Genomic DNA, 15,590 nt, shown 5'->3' with positions numbered 1-15,590 from the left:
TATTTATACAAACCAGCAGACACAGCAACCAGCAAAAGGCATTGGTTAACTTGTTTCATTCTTGCATTTTCAGTGGGCGGACAGAGTATCAAGCAACACATGGGACAAGATTACGCAGAACTAGCACATTTGAAAGAAGGCCCAGCAAGCGATATCCTTCTCGAAGGCATTCAACTTTTAAAAGTAAGTTTGTATATATGATCACTGTACTGGTCATGTAGCTGTCCTGTTAACTTGTATAAATATTATGTTGCAACCATAAAATCTGTACCACAATATAGGGAAAATACAGTATGGCAGACAGCCTAAGAAATCAGAGCTGATGTTTTTTTTTTCCACCCAAGTCTGTTGTTCATATCTACTGTTTTTAAACTCTGACCATACTTATTCTGTCCCCCATATTGGAAGATGCAGGTTCCTCTGGTTCCTTTTGCTGCTCAACTGAGGAGGGAAGAAAAGTTGCCTCATATTCAATGAGGAAAATGTGTAACATGTTCTTGTAAAAAGTGTATTTGTTATCTAGGGTGGAGTAGCATTCGAAAGCCTCACCAGCTTGCCCATCTGTCCAGAGAGTTTTAGGGTTATCGAGCAGTTTCATTATTCAGTTGTTGCCACTTTGCTGACTCTGGCGTATTGTTCCAGCTCTGAGCTTAACCAGCTCTCTCTAAGTGTTGAAATATGCTGGATTTGCATGGAATGACAAGGGACTGATTTCCCTTTGTGGTTTTATGACTTTTATTTCATAACTTAAGCTGAGATTTTTATTCCTTGTAGAAAACCCTAGGACGGAGCTTTCCAAGACATTCCTCTGAATTCTCATTTATTTGAGGCAGGAGGTGTGGCTCATGTGTGGAGTAGAGTGAGCTGGCATTCCCTTAGGATGTCCTTGTGTTCCTATGCATTCCAAGAACATAAACCTCAGTTCCATGAAACGTTCTTTGTCGTAGTACTGTGAGGGCACTTTTATCTCCTTCTCATGTAGAATGCAAGAAAGGGAAGCAAGTATGCATGTTTTCTGGTGGTCGTAAGCCCTCGCCCCTTCATATAGTATGTGTCTGTTTATTGCAGAAAAGAAAATATATTAAATTTGAGAGGTACTGTTATGTGATACGTAAGAGTCAGTTATATGGTAGGTGTGGAAGATTTCATATGTAGAATAATAGACTATTTTAATTACATTTTTAAAATACCAGGATCCGTCAGGCCTGCATGTATACCTTGTGTCTCTGTGCTTCTGTTCAACGACATAAAGCTGTGAGGTGGGAGGGAAAAGAGTGTGTGTGTGGCCTATGCTCAGTTTACTTCCAGCATAGCAACCAGGCAAAGCTTGTGTTATACCCAAATGGTTAAGCTCTTCATCTTATGACAAGCGATGTTCATGTTGTTCAAATATTGGCATATTACGTATGATCTTCTCATGTTGGGAATTATAAAAGCCATCTAAAGGCTGCTTGCATGCTTGATTGTCCATTAAAAATGCAGCTCCCTCCAGAAAGTTCAACAGCATGTTAAGTTCATGTGAAAACTCTCTTTAAATTACTGTCTTTCACACATCTCTGGGCCATTAAGACCTTTTGCTAGTTGCAGCCCAGAATCGCTGGGTTCTGTTGCAGCTCTTGGTATCTTTGCCTGTGCTTCTACAATGTCATGCTAAGTCTGTAGCCACTTCCTACATTCAACACAGTCTTAGATTCTGAGCTGGATCATTCAGCAGTTTTTTCAGTGTTCTTCCTGAAAACGTACTTTTTGTCAGGAAAAAAAATGATACATCCCAGATATTGAACTGCCGCCTTCACCATCCTTTCTAGCCACTCCAAAGCACAAGCTAAGATCTTGCTGCTGAAGACTGCTCAGTGCCTTCCCCTGTTCCCAGCTGGTAGACTTTTTTGCTGTCATGGTTCACTGTAATAACTCACTGGCCACTACCAGCTTCAAGAACACTCCGATTTCTGAAAGATGCAAAATTGCTTTGAGGGGTAGTTTCTGAGGGACGCAGTGCTATTGGCATGGCAGCTGCAGCAAGTTAAGGAAAGTAGTGCTCTAATTGTGCAAAATTCACTCTGCCAAAAGCCCTTCCTTCCTGCCATTTTGGGAATAGTGGTCATCTGCCCTCTGTGATGGTGGCACCAGGTGGGCCTTCACTCTTGCTGAAACAGAGGGAGGTTCATGGCTGCCTCATGCTCTATGCACTCCCAGGGGAATGCTAGAAAGCACAGGGTTGAACTTGCAGTTCTGACATACTTGTTCAAATATTCCTGAATTAAGGTATACTTAAGTTGTGGTATAACATTCCAATCACAATAGCTGTAAAATGACTGTTCGGTTTCACATATTAAGTTTTTTTGTTTTTGTTTTTAAGCAAACAATCCTGTGAAAGCAGCACAACTGTGGTAAGTAGCTGTCCAAGTTCTCTCTATCTTTCAAGTGCTGTTGTCAGGCAAAAACATTTTTGAAGACCCTGTTTCTGCATCAGGATGTGTCAACACAAATTCTCTGGTGTGGGATGAATTGCTTCGGGATCTGTTGTTATGCAGTGCCAGACTCTCCTTGGGGGACTGCCTATGAGACTTTGCTTCCATTTTTTTATTTCTTTTTTGTGTTTTGAGATCAGACTAAAACAAATCATGCTTCCTTTCTGCTCGTGTTGCCATTATGCTAATTCATCTAGCTTCATAAATGTAAAATGAATAATAGTTTTGCTCCCCTCTTTCTTGTACCCTAACTGCTGCAGTGTGGATCTAGAATAAACTATTGATATTCTTAAATATATGAAATTGGATCTGAATTTCAATGTAATACTTCCTTGAAGAGTAGAACCCTGAGCTCTATGAAATTGTGGTATGGATGTTTTTATAAGAATATCCTGGTAGTGCAGATAAACTATTTTGGCTGTGCAATTGAGTGAAATAGGATAATCTGAATAAGAATAATGCTTCTTTAGTTTTTCAGAAATGTGTTCTCACTCATGCAACTGTCCAATTTTAGGCAGACTTGGCAGGATTCTGCCAGGAACAGATTTTCCTTTGGATAGTTATAGAATCAGGGTTTCGCTTCTTCTTAGTAGTAATCTAAATGGCATTTTTATGCATGCATTTGGTGTTTCTCAGTGTTGATTTCATAAAAGCTATTTCTTCTCTTCTCTTAGTGCTAAAAATACTCCGGAAGTCCATAACTACCAGGTAAGCATAACAATTCTTTAGGAGAATATTTACTTATAGTTTTCTTACTTTAATGGTAAATATTGCTGCTGTCTATAAGACAACTGTTCTTCTCCCCTTTCCTTACTCTAGGGTGAGATTTCTGTGGTGGCTCAGAAATAAGCAGTACCAAATTAAGAGTTCAGGGGAAAGTGGAGGGACTGTAGCCTGTTGCTTCCCCCATATTCTGGGATGCCCTGCAAGCTGAGAACACTCCATTTGCCACCCTCTTTTCCATCCTATTCTATGAAATCACAGGTTAAACTCTTTGGGATTGTGGATTTGATGGACCCCAGGACACTATTCTGTGAGCAACACTTTTGTCTAGAGCAGCATCTCACAGTGGAGGATCCTTGACAAACAAGTTCACTTTTGTGATTATCTCCTTGTCTCAACACTTAAGGAAATCATTGCTGGTCACATGCGATTTTTTTTTTCCTCTTCCTTAACAGCCTCCTTTATATGCTCCAGGGAAAACCTTACCCTGTTTTCATCTGTCCTACTAGCTATCTGTGCTACTGAGAAAGCAAGCTGTGCTTTCATCCAAACTGCATGTATGCGTGAGAACTTAGTCTTAACAGTGGTTTTTTCCTCTTATTTAATAAAAGCTTCACTAGGTAGGGATTTTGTTTCACTGTTTCCTATCAAGACCTGTGGATATGAGAGAGAAATGCTGTCACCATAGATGGGTGACCTTCTGAAGACTGTTACTACAATAATAACCTTTCTCACTCTCCACCTTTGAATAAAGCTGCTTTTCTTCTGATGCTCTTTCTCTGGCATGCATTAGATATGCCAGACTTTCTCTCTAACAGAAAAGGGATTTTTTTTTTTTTTTTTTTTTTTTTTTTTTTTTTGCTTTTGCATTTACCCATGACTGTGCTCTAATGAGCAAGTTCATCACCAAGCAGTCTCCTGCATATGTTAAATTGAACGGGAGATAGTCTGAGACAGTGCTCCTGAGTCCAGGGCTCAGAGGCAGCATGTTGCTCATGGCCCCAGAAAAACAAAAAGTTAATGGGGAGTTTTCATATGATTTCATTAACAAGGTTTAATTTTTCACTTGTAGCCACAGTATCATCCTAATATTCATCCTGCTCAGCCACACTGGCATCCACATACACCTGTAAATGTAAGGTAAGCAATCTTCACTTCATGGAAAAAATGGTTTCTTTCTTTACCTTGATCTGTTAATGTGAAAATTTGGATGTATCAGGTGACTTTATGCACATGAAAAGCAAACAAGTTAGAAATGTGTGATGTAGAGGCACCATTAAATAACTTTGATTTAGATTTTTCTTTGGAAAGTTCTACCCTCCTTGATAAATTTTTTCAGGTTGATTTTTTGATTCAAATTTAGTTTTTAATTAAAATGTAACATTAGTGTATTTGTGTAGGTAGCATGTTGGATGGAGAGATGTTCAATGTCTGCAATGAATTGTAATTTGATCAATATTTAATTTCCTAAAACAAAGACGAATATCCTTTTAGGGTAAATTTAAATTATCAGTGAACAGATTCCTGATTTGTAACACTCTTTCTCATCTTCTGCGTAAGTGTGGAAAAATGGATGAATAACATGTATGTGGAATATGTACATAGACCAGTTTATCAAGAGATTTGCAGATAGTATTGGTGAAATTATTTATAACATTGAGTTTTTGAGAGCTATTTTACAAAAATATTCTGTATGTGCTATCATGCTATCTTGCTGTGTACCTTTTTGTAACAAGCATTGAGAGAAATTAAGTGAATATAAATTTTGGAAGAAATTCAGTATAAGTTAGAAACAACATGGTGGAATGCACAGGTGGAGGCACATACCTGCTGGTGGGTATGTGTCTGTGCATGCACATGATTAAAATCAGCTTTTTTATCCTAATAAAATATCTTTTTCAGGTTGCTCAGGTTTTTTAGGCAAATAATAACTGTCTTGACTGACAAATACCAATACCCTGATCTTTATTCCCGTTCTTACCTTTTCATCTCTGTATTTTTGGATCAGAACAGGTAGACTTTGTTTGTAGTGTAGGTGGGCTGTGGAGATGAGACTGAGCCTAAAAGAGAAGAAAAGACAATTTGATCTGAGTTTGACCCTGAAGGTGCAGGAAAAAGGCAAAGGCATGACTGGAAATATTTATTAGGCAGAGGAGTAGCCATACTGACTGTGATCTTGGAGTTCCTAGCATACAGCAGTAAAGCAGATATTAAAATGATGCTAGAAACAGAAGACCATTTAAATTGGATAAGTTAATTATTTTACAAACCATTCGAGGTTTTGTTGAAAAATTTCTAAAGCTTTGTGCTTATGATACTAGTCTGTAACATTTTAAAATAAAATAGCTTGCCTCGGAGCGGAGTGATGTTGAAGTAAGCACAATCATGTATTGTAATGTGTGTAGAGTACCTTTCCCCCCTAAGCCTGCTCTCTGCCACTTGCCTTCCCCCCCCCCCCCCATCCCCACACCCCGAAGATATTAAGGTCAGTGAAATATGAACAATGGCTTTTCTTATAGCTAAACCTGTAAGTCTAAAAATCTACTTAAAAGCTCAGTCCTGCAAACTCAATGGAACAGGTGCTCAGAATGCTTGTCCCAGTCAGGTAGAGATATGGGAATCAAAGTAGAAGAGTTGCACATGGTTAACATCTTGGATAGTTTGGTTTGAGAATGCTTAATCCAGCCACCTATGAACTTGAGATAATACCACAAATGCATGTAATTCTTTCTGCTGGACTTGCAAATCTAGAAAGGGCCAAAGGTTGAAATGAAAGTATTAAATGTGCAATACCATGTTATGTCTATTTTTTGGTTAATTTGTGAAATAAAACGTGGAGTTGTCTCAGACTTCACAGTAAAATCTTTTCAGTGAAATTACTTGCTTGCAGTTGACACAGACGTGGAACGTTGTGAGAAAATTCATTCCAATTAACAGTTGTCATTATATAACTTTAGAATTCTGCATTTATGTTTCCTCCAAAAAAGGTAAAATATAAACCTGGCTTTATTTCCTCCAACATATAAAAATAGTACCAAAAGAAAGTGCAACTTGAGTTTTGTAAAATGGGAATCTTAAATGTTGTGATTTCCTAGATACTATTCAAAATCTTTTCTTTCTTTTTCCCCCCCTGCAAAATGACTTCAGGATATGCTGTAGAATTGAATGAAATTAATGTCTTTAAGTACCAATAAGTAATTGAACAAATGAGGAAGAACTATTTTTTCTCTTAGTACTTTTTGCAAGTTTCAGTGCATAATCATAGAGAAACACCTGTACTAACTGTAGGTAGGCTCTAGAAGTTCAGCTTAACAAAATGTGACTACATAATTTAAAGGCTACTTCAGTGTAATTAGCTGCACCAGTGTTGAGTGGATGGCAGTATTTACAGAAGAGTGATTTTCATTCTTAGGATTGTCTGTAGGATTTTTTTTTTGTTTTGTTTTTTTTTTGTTTGTTTGTTTTAGACCTTAGGGATATATTTTCATGAACTCCACTTTTTTGCATGTTATGCTCTATTTTAGTTGTTTATTGTATTCAGCTTTTCTATAGCCTCCCGCTCCCTTTCCATCATCCCCCTGGGATAAAGAGAGGTTTTAAATGGCTGAGCTCTGATTCAGAGCCTTTGGAAATCAACAAAAAGATTCCCAGTTGCTTCAGGGGATTCTGCATCAGTCCATCACCATTTCCTTCCCTTACTAATAGCTGTCTGTCACTCCTTACACATGCTTAGTGGTTGCTGGATGAACTCATGTTACTGTGTATCACTCATAAGTTTACTTCCATCTCTCACTAACCATAACTGTGCAAATGGTACAGGCTACCCTATCACGATGACAGGCCATATTGGAAACCCCCCACAAGTGCAGAGGACAGCAATTTACGATATATCCAAGAACAGAACCAGAAGAATTTAGGAGGAGTCCAAAGTGTGGTGTACCAAGATAAACTCATGACGACACTCTGAAAAAGTCATCTTCATTTCACCTGCCATCTTAGACGATCATTCCATTCCATGGTCATTGTCTGTCTGCAGTATGTTCAGTGTATTGTGCATAATGTGTGTGTCTTTAAATGTACATCCATCCTTGTTTAGTGTTCATGGACGTTCTTGGGAAAAGTATTTCCTGTATTTTTTTAAGAAATCTTGAAAAACCTGTGAAAACTGATCAGAATTCTCAGTGCCTCAAGATCAGAAATACTGGGGGATTTACATTCCACCATACTTTTCAGTCTCGTGTGACTGTCTCCTTGCTGTTGAGGATCAGGCATGCATGTCTTAATTGTTTTTATCTTCCTGTTTCTTTTGAGTCAAATTAATAGATGAAGTTTGAGAAACTTCATTTTTTAGTTGATATGTAAACGGGAGATTGGGAGAAGGAAATTCAAATCGGCAATCAAAATGGTTCGTGGACCATTGACAAAGGGCACATGCTGAGATAGTCATAGGTTTGGGTTTCTTTTAATTTTTGTTTTCTGCAGCAAAATTACAGGTGCTTGCTTAATTTCAGAAAAAAAAGTATAGGGAAAAAACACTATAATAAAATGTATAGAGTATTTCTATTACATTTTGGACTTACTAATTATATTGGTAGCATCCCCTAAAACCATACCTGCTGCTATGAATTGCAAGAATGTTGAATATCAATCCTTGCTAAAAGGGTGCTGCTGTCTTGTTATTTTTAATGTGATTATGGGTGTGAACTACACAATTTTATAAAACTATCATCTGAAAACTTTTCTCTGAGAGGATTCAAAAAAGAGTTCACAATCAGTACACTACAAGAGGAAAATGATCCAGTGAAATAGCTCTATTTTTTGAAGCTAGACTTTTGCAAAGTTGAATGTATATTTTACAAACCTAGGTCTTTTAATAGGCTTGACTGATATTTTGATCACTCGCCTATCTTTTTGAATCTGGGAATCATAGTGCCATCTTCATTCATGCTTTTTGTTTTAATTTGGCCTTAACATCTGTGGTCTCTCTGAAGTTGTTGGAATCAATAAATCTTTATTTAGGATATTTTAGAATGAAGTAGTTTTTAACTTGATTTTGATAAATGTACATTTATAAATGGGTATAACCCTGAATTTTTTCAGAGCAAATTTGATGGTATATAACTTTTTGTAAAATATATTTGTTTACAAATGCTATCTTTAATATTTGTTTTAATCTTTCCTGTATGTGCTAAGTACAAATAAAAATTCTCAACCTTCTTGTTCTGGTTACGATGCATTATTTATTTTGGAAAGATTTTGGGGGAGGGTTGGTAGATACCATACTGCTGCATTTGTTTCTGTTTTCCTCTGGGGTCAGTAATGCTATGTTGGATCAGCATTTTCAGTGCAGTCAGGGTGGGGGTGGTATAATACAGTAATTGTGCACTGAGGTGTGAAAGTACCAGAGTAACCCTAAGGTGGGCAGTCACAGAGGCTGACTTCAGTTTAGAGAGGCTAGTCTTCCTCTTTTTCATCCATGCTTTGTTTAAGGGAAGGGAGAAAGAGAAACTTTGCTGGAGCCATTGGACCAAGAGTCTAATTTAGTTGCTTTGAATGTCCTCTGGAGTTCTGGGTTGTGAGGTTTTTTGGGTTTTGTTTTGTTTTTTGAATACTCCTGTTAGCTTAAGTGGAGCATTATTGCTTCACGATTCAAACACCTATGCTCATAGTACAGTGTCATCCTTGTCATATAACTTCATTTGCTTCTGTGTGGTTTGTCCTCAGTGTTCATCTTCCTCATGTGTTTTATCTGTGGCTTGGTTTATTGCTGAAGATGAGCTGCATGAGCGGTCTCCCTGACAGATTCCAAGAAAAACCAGTACAAGGCCTAACAGTCTTTAAATATTACAATGCCTCGTGCAGGAGGTCTGCACACAGGTGAAGACCATCCTGTGGTACTTCTGTGTTCTGCAGTTTGTGCATGTCACCTCGAGGGAAATACATGTCTTACTGCTTCTCTGGAGAAGCAGCTCATGCAGTTTCCACTTCCCTCTTACTTTTTTATTCTGCATCCTCCTTGCTGTCTGCAAATATCTGTACCAGCAATGTCACCGAGTGATCAGCTAGGTAAGAACAGATTAATTTCTCTGTCTTTCCTTGCTCTGGTCATAGCTGGCTTCTAGTAGCAAATTGGGCTGGGATGCGGTTGGGAAAAGGGAGCACTCTTTTTTTTTTTTTTTTTAACCTGTTTCCACTCTAAACCCAGCATTGCTCTGACTCATGCAGTTTACATCACCTGAACAATGATTGGTATGGATACCCCTGCAGTGAACTCGGTAGTACAAATAACTTGCTTTAAATATAAAAGCTTACCTTTATTTTTTTCATAAAATTAGCACACTTGTTACTTACAAAGTATAGTTTTTTAAAAAAATGACTACTGTGGGTCTTGTGATGTTAGAAACGCAATTTGGTTTTTGAAGCAAGGCAGAACACTTCACAGCTGAAAACCAATTTACATAGGGAGAAGGGGAAAGAGGAGAAAGATGGCAAATGTTTGGTTAATTTAGGTATTAAATGTAGTGACTTTTGTTTAAATATAAAATACTGAGAAAGTTCTGCCTGATATAAGTCAATACTACATCTCTAGATTCATGCTGCTGCAGAAAGCCACTGTTAGTTTATAGATGCACAAACTCGATACAGAGCCTTACTAGCCCTGCTATGTAAGCGTTTTTACATTGTGTTGAATTATTTTAACTAGGAGTTTCCCATGAGGAAATGCCACACTATTTTTACTTTCTATAAAACAGCACGTCATACAACTATTGTATGGTCATAGAAGTCAACCCATTTCATATGTATTCTACATACACACAGAAGTTGCTTTAAAAGAAAACCTTGTACGCTGCCTGAAGGAAGTATCACTTTCTCAATCAAATGGAGTATGTTCTTAGGAGTGCCCACTGAACTGTTTGTGCAAACTTTTCCCACCCAGTTCTGAAGTCTGTTCATTGTACAAGTCTAAAATCTTCTTTTTACAAGTCTAGCATACACTTAGAAACTCTTCTGGAGTCTGATTACAGGTGATAAACACTATCCTTGCTTCAACTAAGAGACTTGGGGAGGGAGGGGTATGAGTACAGTGCCAGGCATCCAAGCAATCACATTGATCTTAAGTCCAGTGTATAACAGGCTGCATTCTTCCATGCGCTGGAGAATTGCTTGATACATCTTGGCTGAGGGTATCTTCTGATCCTCTCTCTGCATGCCTTCCCCCAACTGTTTAAAAAGCTGGAAATCAGTTCTTCCCCAGCATAGCTCAGAGTTGGCGCTCTGCTTTCTGTACTCTGTTTTACAATGGGGTTATTTCTGGACAGTAATAACTCTCTAATCCTGTATCTTCTCCCAAGGAACTGGTGGGAAAATTGTGCAGCTGGCAATACCACATCTGTAACCTAGAGTGAAATACTTCACTCTTGAGCCCCACCCAGTCCCTGGCATGGAGATTAATGACTAATATTACAGATAGTGTTGTCACTTTCAGTGAATTATTTTAGTATGGGCTTTTTCTTTAAACATTGGTTTTCAGCTACTTGTACTGTATCTGATGTGAGTCATGGGCAAAGTGAACAGAGGGAACATTTTCTGTAATGCATTTCCAAAGCTGACTATCTGGGTTTGCACACACAAGGAGAAGAATCAAGTCTTTCCAAAACATTTATCAGTGAACGAATATGCAGTTTGACCAAAACCAGGGTTGCTTTCCCACATTATAGACACAAACCATATATTATGACCTTGTGAAGTAAAATGTCCAATCTTTTTCCCTCATTCTGAATGAGTGCTGCAAAAGGTCGGTCTTCAGCGTGCAAGAGAGAATGTTAGTTTGCAAGAAACTTTGAAAATGGATCTCCTACTGCTGACAAGGAGTGAGTTGGGGCACTTCCTAAGACTGGAGAAGATGAAGATAAGTATATTGCTCGCTTCTCAGGTGTCAAAGCTGGCTAGATGAGGCCTTCTGAGCAGAAGGAGCAAGACAGTTCAGTGCCATAATCATCTGTTTTCAAAGGAAATTGTCCACCAATCATTCCAGCTTGTGTATCAAGCAGGCAGGCTACTACTACCTAGCTTGAAGGAGAAAAGTTTCAACACGCATCCATCCAACGTGATATACCAGATCTCTGGAAAGACTATTGATGTTCTTCGAAGCAATAAGTGGTTTTTGCCTTACTGTGTGGCAAAGGAGAGCTGAGGAGGACAGTATTACAGGAGAGTGCTGTCATTGCAGGCCTAAACAAACATGGCTAATGGTAGCCAATGAGACTGTTCCAACCAGAGTGGCTACAGACCAGCTAGCATTAATGGATGGAAATAGGAACTAAATTTTTTAAACCTCAGGCTGTATGTGTTGTACTTTGAAAAGGGACTGATCCCACAGGATCCTAGCTTCTTTAAGACTGTTCTAGCCAAGAATCTTCTTAGAGAGCCATCTTGAACTAGCATTTTGCTAGTTAAGCCTCTGCACCTTAACCACATTTGTGCTACGCTGTGAGGATCAAGATTTCAAATCATTTCAGAAATAATTTTTTTTGTACTTTACAGTCAAGTTGCAAGTGTTTGGAAAAAGGCAGTGCTATTATGCATACTCCTAGGTTTTAGTGTTGAAGGGCCCACAGGGAAAACAGTTTTTCTTCAGCAGGCACCAGACAAACATATATAGGAAGATACAGCTTTTGTACCAAACTAATCCTAGTCTAAAGTAGGTAGGAAGAAACATCTTGTGAAGGGAAGGGGCAGAGCGCACCTTTCTATTCGGCATCTCTTGTGATACTGTCCAGAGATGAGTGATAATGAGAAAGACCTTGATGTTCCGCTTCAGTTGTTTTCCAAGTACTGTTATACTCTGAAGTGACTGGTTGTATACACTTCTGTCCAGACTGTATGTGCTCTGCTTCACTTGTTGCCACTGCATTTACAAAAACAGGTAAAAATTCAGTTCAGCTGCCGTTCCTCCCTTGATATGAACCACTCCCAGTAGGCTAAATTCAGCTTGTTCTCTACTTACTAATGGCTATTTCATGTCTGTCCTTTAAAGCAAAACAAATTCTTTTCAAATAGTTGGTTTCATGAGAATTAATCTGAATGTAGTTGTAAAGTTCCCAAATCAAGCCTTTCTGTGCACTCTTCACTGCACATATTAGTAAGTTGCTCTAGAAAATGTATGAATAGTTCCATAATAACTTTCCTGTTGCTTTTAATTTCAGCATGTAATAACCTTCAGTTTTGGACTGGAGAAAAAGATGTATTTTTTAAAATACCACAATATCTCCCATCCAAATCTCCTGAAGAGAGATTTTTTTTTTTTTCAGCCAGTACATTAGAGGACTTGGCGTAGAGGGAAGATGGGTGGAGGCAGGTTCTTCCACCTGCCTTGTATCTTAGACCCAATGTTATTTCTTTGCTTTGTGTTTCTGGGGTAATACTTTTCTCCTGACTCTGGGGGACTATTGCATTTAGTGTCGTGTGGTTAGCAGCTCATATTCCATGATTTACTGCATAGATATTTTCAGAATAAATTCAGTTCACTTTTTGTCTAGCAGAAGAAATATTCATAATGCCTGCCTTGGTCATCACACCTTCTGAGAGGTGAGGGATCAATCTGCTAATTTAAAAATGATATAAATGTTGAGATAAGGCTACCAAAGAACCAGAGGAAATAGCCCTAGAATTCTGTTCTTAAATTTGCCACCACAAATCTACTTGCACATTTGAGTCTTATGTTTTTCATACTTGCTGTCTTCCAAGTTTATAATGTCTCTTTTTTTCCATTATTTTTCTTTTCTTTTTTCTTTTTTTCTTGTTGTTAATAGTAGTATGGCCTACAGCTTTAAACTATCAGACATCAAAACCTGCAGCTTGTCATATCAAAGATGAAAACATGTATTGAATTACAGGAAGAAGTTTCACCTAAGAGCAGTTTAGAAAACCTGTAGTTCCTGGATTAGCAATGCCATATGTTGAAGGAGCATAAAAGCCAAGATTTTTTTTTTAACGAGGCCATGAAAAATACCTTTTCATTCCTGCCTTCTGAAGAAAATGAAAGAAGGAGACAGACCTAATTAGTTGTAGGAAGTACTGATCTAATACAACTTAAACTCCATATAATAACCTATTTATTTAGCCATATTCTATTTTCCCCTACTAAACCCGTAACAATCCATGCTAATATAATAGTCCCAATGGCCCACAATACCATTGTCAATTTCTGCTATTTTGAGAACCTTAGGGAAGTAGGGATACAAAACATTATTGCTTCTCCAGTGCTGTCTAAATTGTGTAATAGCATAGCGATGACCTCAATACCTAAACAGATGATAAAGTAACTGTGTTCCTTTTCATCTCCAGGGACCAAACCGTTGAATTTTGAGGCTGTGTTGGCAGGCAGCAGGTTCCAGCGCAGAGTGCTGGAACATCAGTAGGTGCAGGAATCAGACAGAAAGGAAGGAAGATCTCAGGAAAAAAACAGGCCAGGGAAAGAACAAGCTTGAGTGGAAGGGATAGGAGGGGAAACGTTTTACAGCGGAGCATGCAGTGAGAGGAAGCAGAAAGGAAAAGCAATAAAGGCTGTTAGAAACTGGGAATGGAGAAGAGGAATGAAGGAGGTAAGGGAGCTTTCATACTTTAATGTCTGTCTTCAGCACCTGGAGCTCACTGAGTTGATAAGCAAGGCTGATTTGAAGCAAAGCTTCAAAGAACTTGAAAATAAAACTGATCACTACTTCTGTGAAACTTTGAGCATAGAAGGGTCCCTTTTGTTCTTGGACATTCATTTTAAAATTCTACTGTTGTATTTAATGAGTGTCTCTCTTGTTCAGAATTTCCAGCGTAAGAAAAGTTTGAAAATTGATTTTAAGATGAAATGAAAAGTTTCTTGCTATGATTCAGATCAGTTTCCCAAGTGTTGCAAGAAAAGGAGAGCAGCACTAGTTGCAAGCTTGTAAATGAAACTCCCTTGCTGTGCTGAGTGATTGATTTTGTATTACTTTTGCCTGTTGATACTTTGCACTGAGCAAACAAGTGAAAAGTTATGTCCTGCCTTGAAAAGTTTTTACTTGCTGAATACTGTACCTGTTCAGTGACTTTGCTGGTAATGTGTTAAAAGGACAAAAATCTGTAACCTAAACTGAAGTTTTTCATGTAGCGGTAGTGCTAGGTATGTTCATACTGGACTTAAAAGTCTTGGCAAGTTACCGAAAATTCAGAAAACCCTGTGTTTTTTTGTAGGGCGCTAGATGCGTTCTGAATAATAAGGAAGCATGAAATTTCTAAAATTTGATTGTATTTATTGAAGAAACTTTTTTTCATGGAATTTCAGCTCTGTAAGGTCAAAGATAAAAAGGAGATCTTAGCAAGTGGGAACATATTGTTAAGGGAAGCCAAATCCAGTGGACTTTAGGGCTAAGGGGATTTCTCCTTTGCCATCCACTGGATGTGAGGCTACTGTAGTTCCTGGTTTCCAGAAACATGGACAGCACAGACAGCTTGATCCTGTACACATACATGCCCACAGAGAACAGTTAGGACTCCAGTTAAATGAGAAGTTGGGGCAGACCAGCCAAGCATACTGGCCAGCAGTTTGCTTACATGTTACTGATCTCTTTCATCCCCGCTCCTCTCCCCTTTCTCATGCTCGTTCTTCCTTGATCCACACCAATTTTCCCTTTCTCTTCCCTTGTCTCCTTCCAAATAAACATGCTGCCCCTACTTTTGTCTAAGCTGTGCTGAGTCCATATCCAAATTTTCCAAGGCTGCCTCAGTAATTTGGATCTTACGTGGTATTATTGATGCAGTTTCCTCAGCACTGCTGGCCTTGCAAGACTGCGCTCTGCAAAAGGTCAATATTCCCCTGCAGCTCTCTGTGAAGCTTGGCCATTTCTTGCGTAAATCCTCATTAATGACCTGGGAAAACCAGTCATCCTTTATGGCACTCTTAACATTTGTTAGCTGTTCACACTTTCATCTATTATATTCAGGAATTTTTTATGTCCTCATGTTCTTTTCTGGGCTCAGGGCTCAGGGGTAGGCCTGCTTCTCTGCCTGCTCACCCTACTATGTATGTGATACTGAGAAGGGGAGAAAGAGTCGGGAGTGCTTAGGTCAGAGGACCTCAGTTACTTAATGGGTTATATGGCGATAAAGGCTATAGCTTGGTTTAGCAACCTCTGATCAGCTGCAGGCTGTGTTGGAGGCTGAAGTTCCTTAGTTTGTTTTTGCTCTTATTTTAACCTGAGTTAGCTTCCTTTCATTAGCCACCCTGGGTTGTTTTATTTCCCAAACAGTCATGCATTGTTTGTGTGTGACTAAATGGGGAAGGCAGCACTGACTTGGGGAGGATTTTGTCTGTCTGAGAAAATTCTGCATCTGCTTTTTGGAGTTTTTCTTATCTGCAAGGGC

General features: G+C 38.6%; 1 protein-coding gene across 2 annotated transcripts in view; it reads left to right on the top strand.

The window, feature by feature from the left end:
* Positions 1–15,590, top strand: part of EPB41L4B (erythrocyte membrane protein band 4.1 like 4B) — a 181,620-nt gene that overhangs the window by 85,484 nt on the left and 80,546 nt on the right. For both annotated transcript variants that reach the window (XM_026099883.2, XM_026099884.2), the window contains exons 12-15: positions 74–183; positions 2,360–2,390; positions 3,146–3,179; positions 4,267–4,334. In XM_026099883.2, the coding sequence (XP_025955668.1) occupies positions 74–183; positions 2,360–2,390; positions 3,146–3,179; positions 4,267–4,334 (243 nt within the window). The remainder of the gene's footprint in view (positions 1–73; positions 184–2,359; positions 2,391–3,145; positions 3,180–4,266; positions 4,335–15,590) is intronic.

This window comes from Dromaius novaehollandiae, chromosome 2, assembly GCF_036370855.1.
Source record: "Dromaius novaehollandiae isolate bDroNov1 chromosome 2, bDroNov1.hap1, whole genome shotgun sequence".
NCBI classification, from domain to species: domain Eukaryota; kingdom Metazoa; phylum Chordata; class Aves; order Casuariiformes; family Dromaiidae; genus Dromaius; species Dromaius novaehollandiae.
The sequence above is the reverse complement of the archived record's forward strand: the minus strand, read 5'-3'. Positions and strand labels throughout refer to the sequence as shown.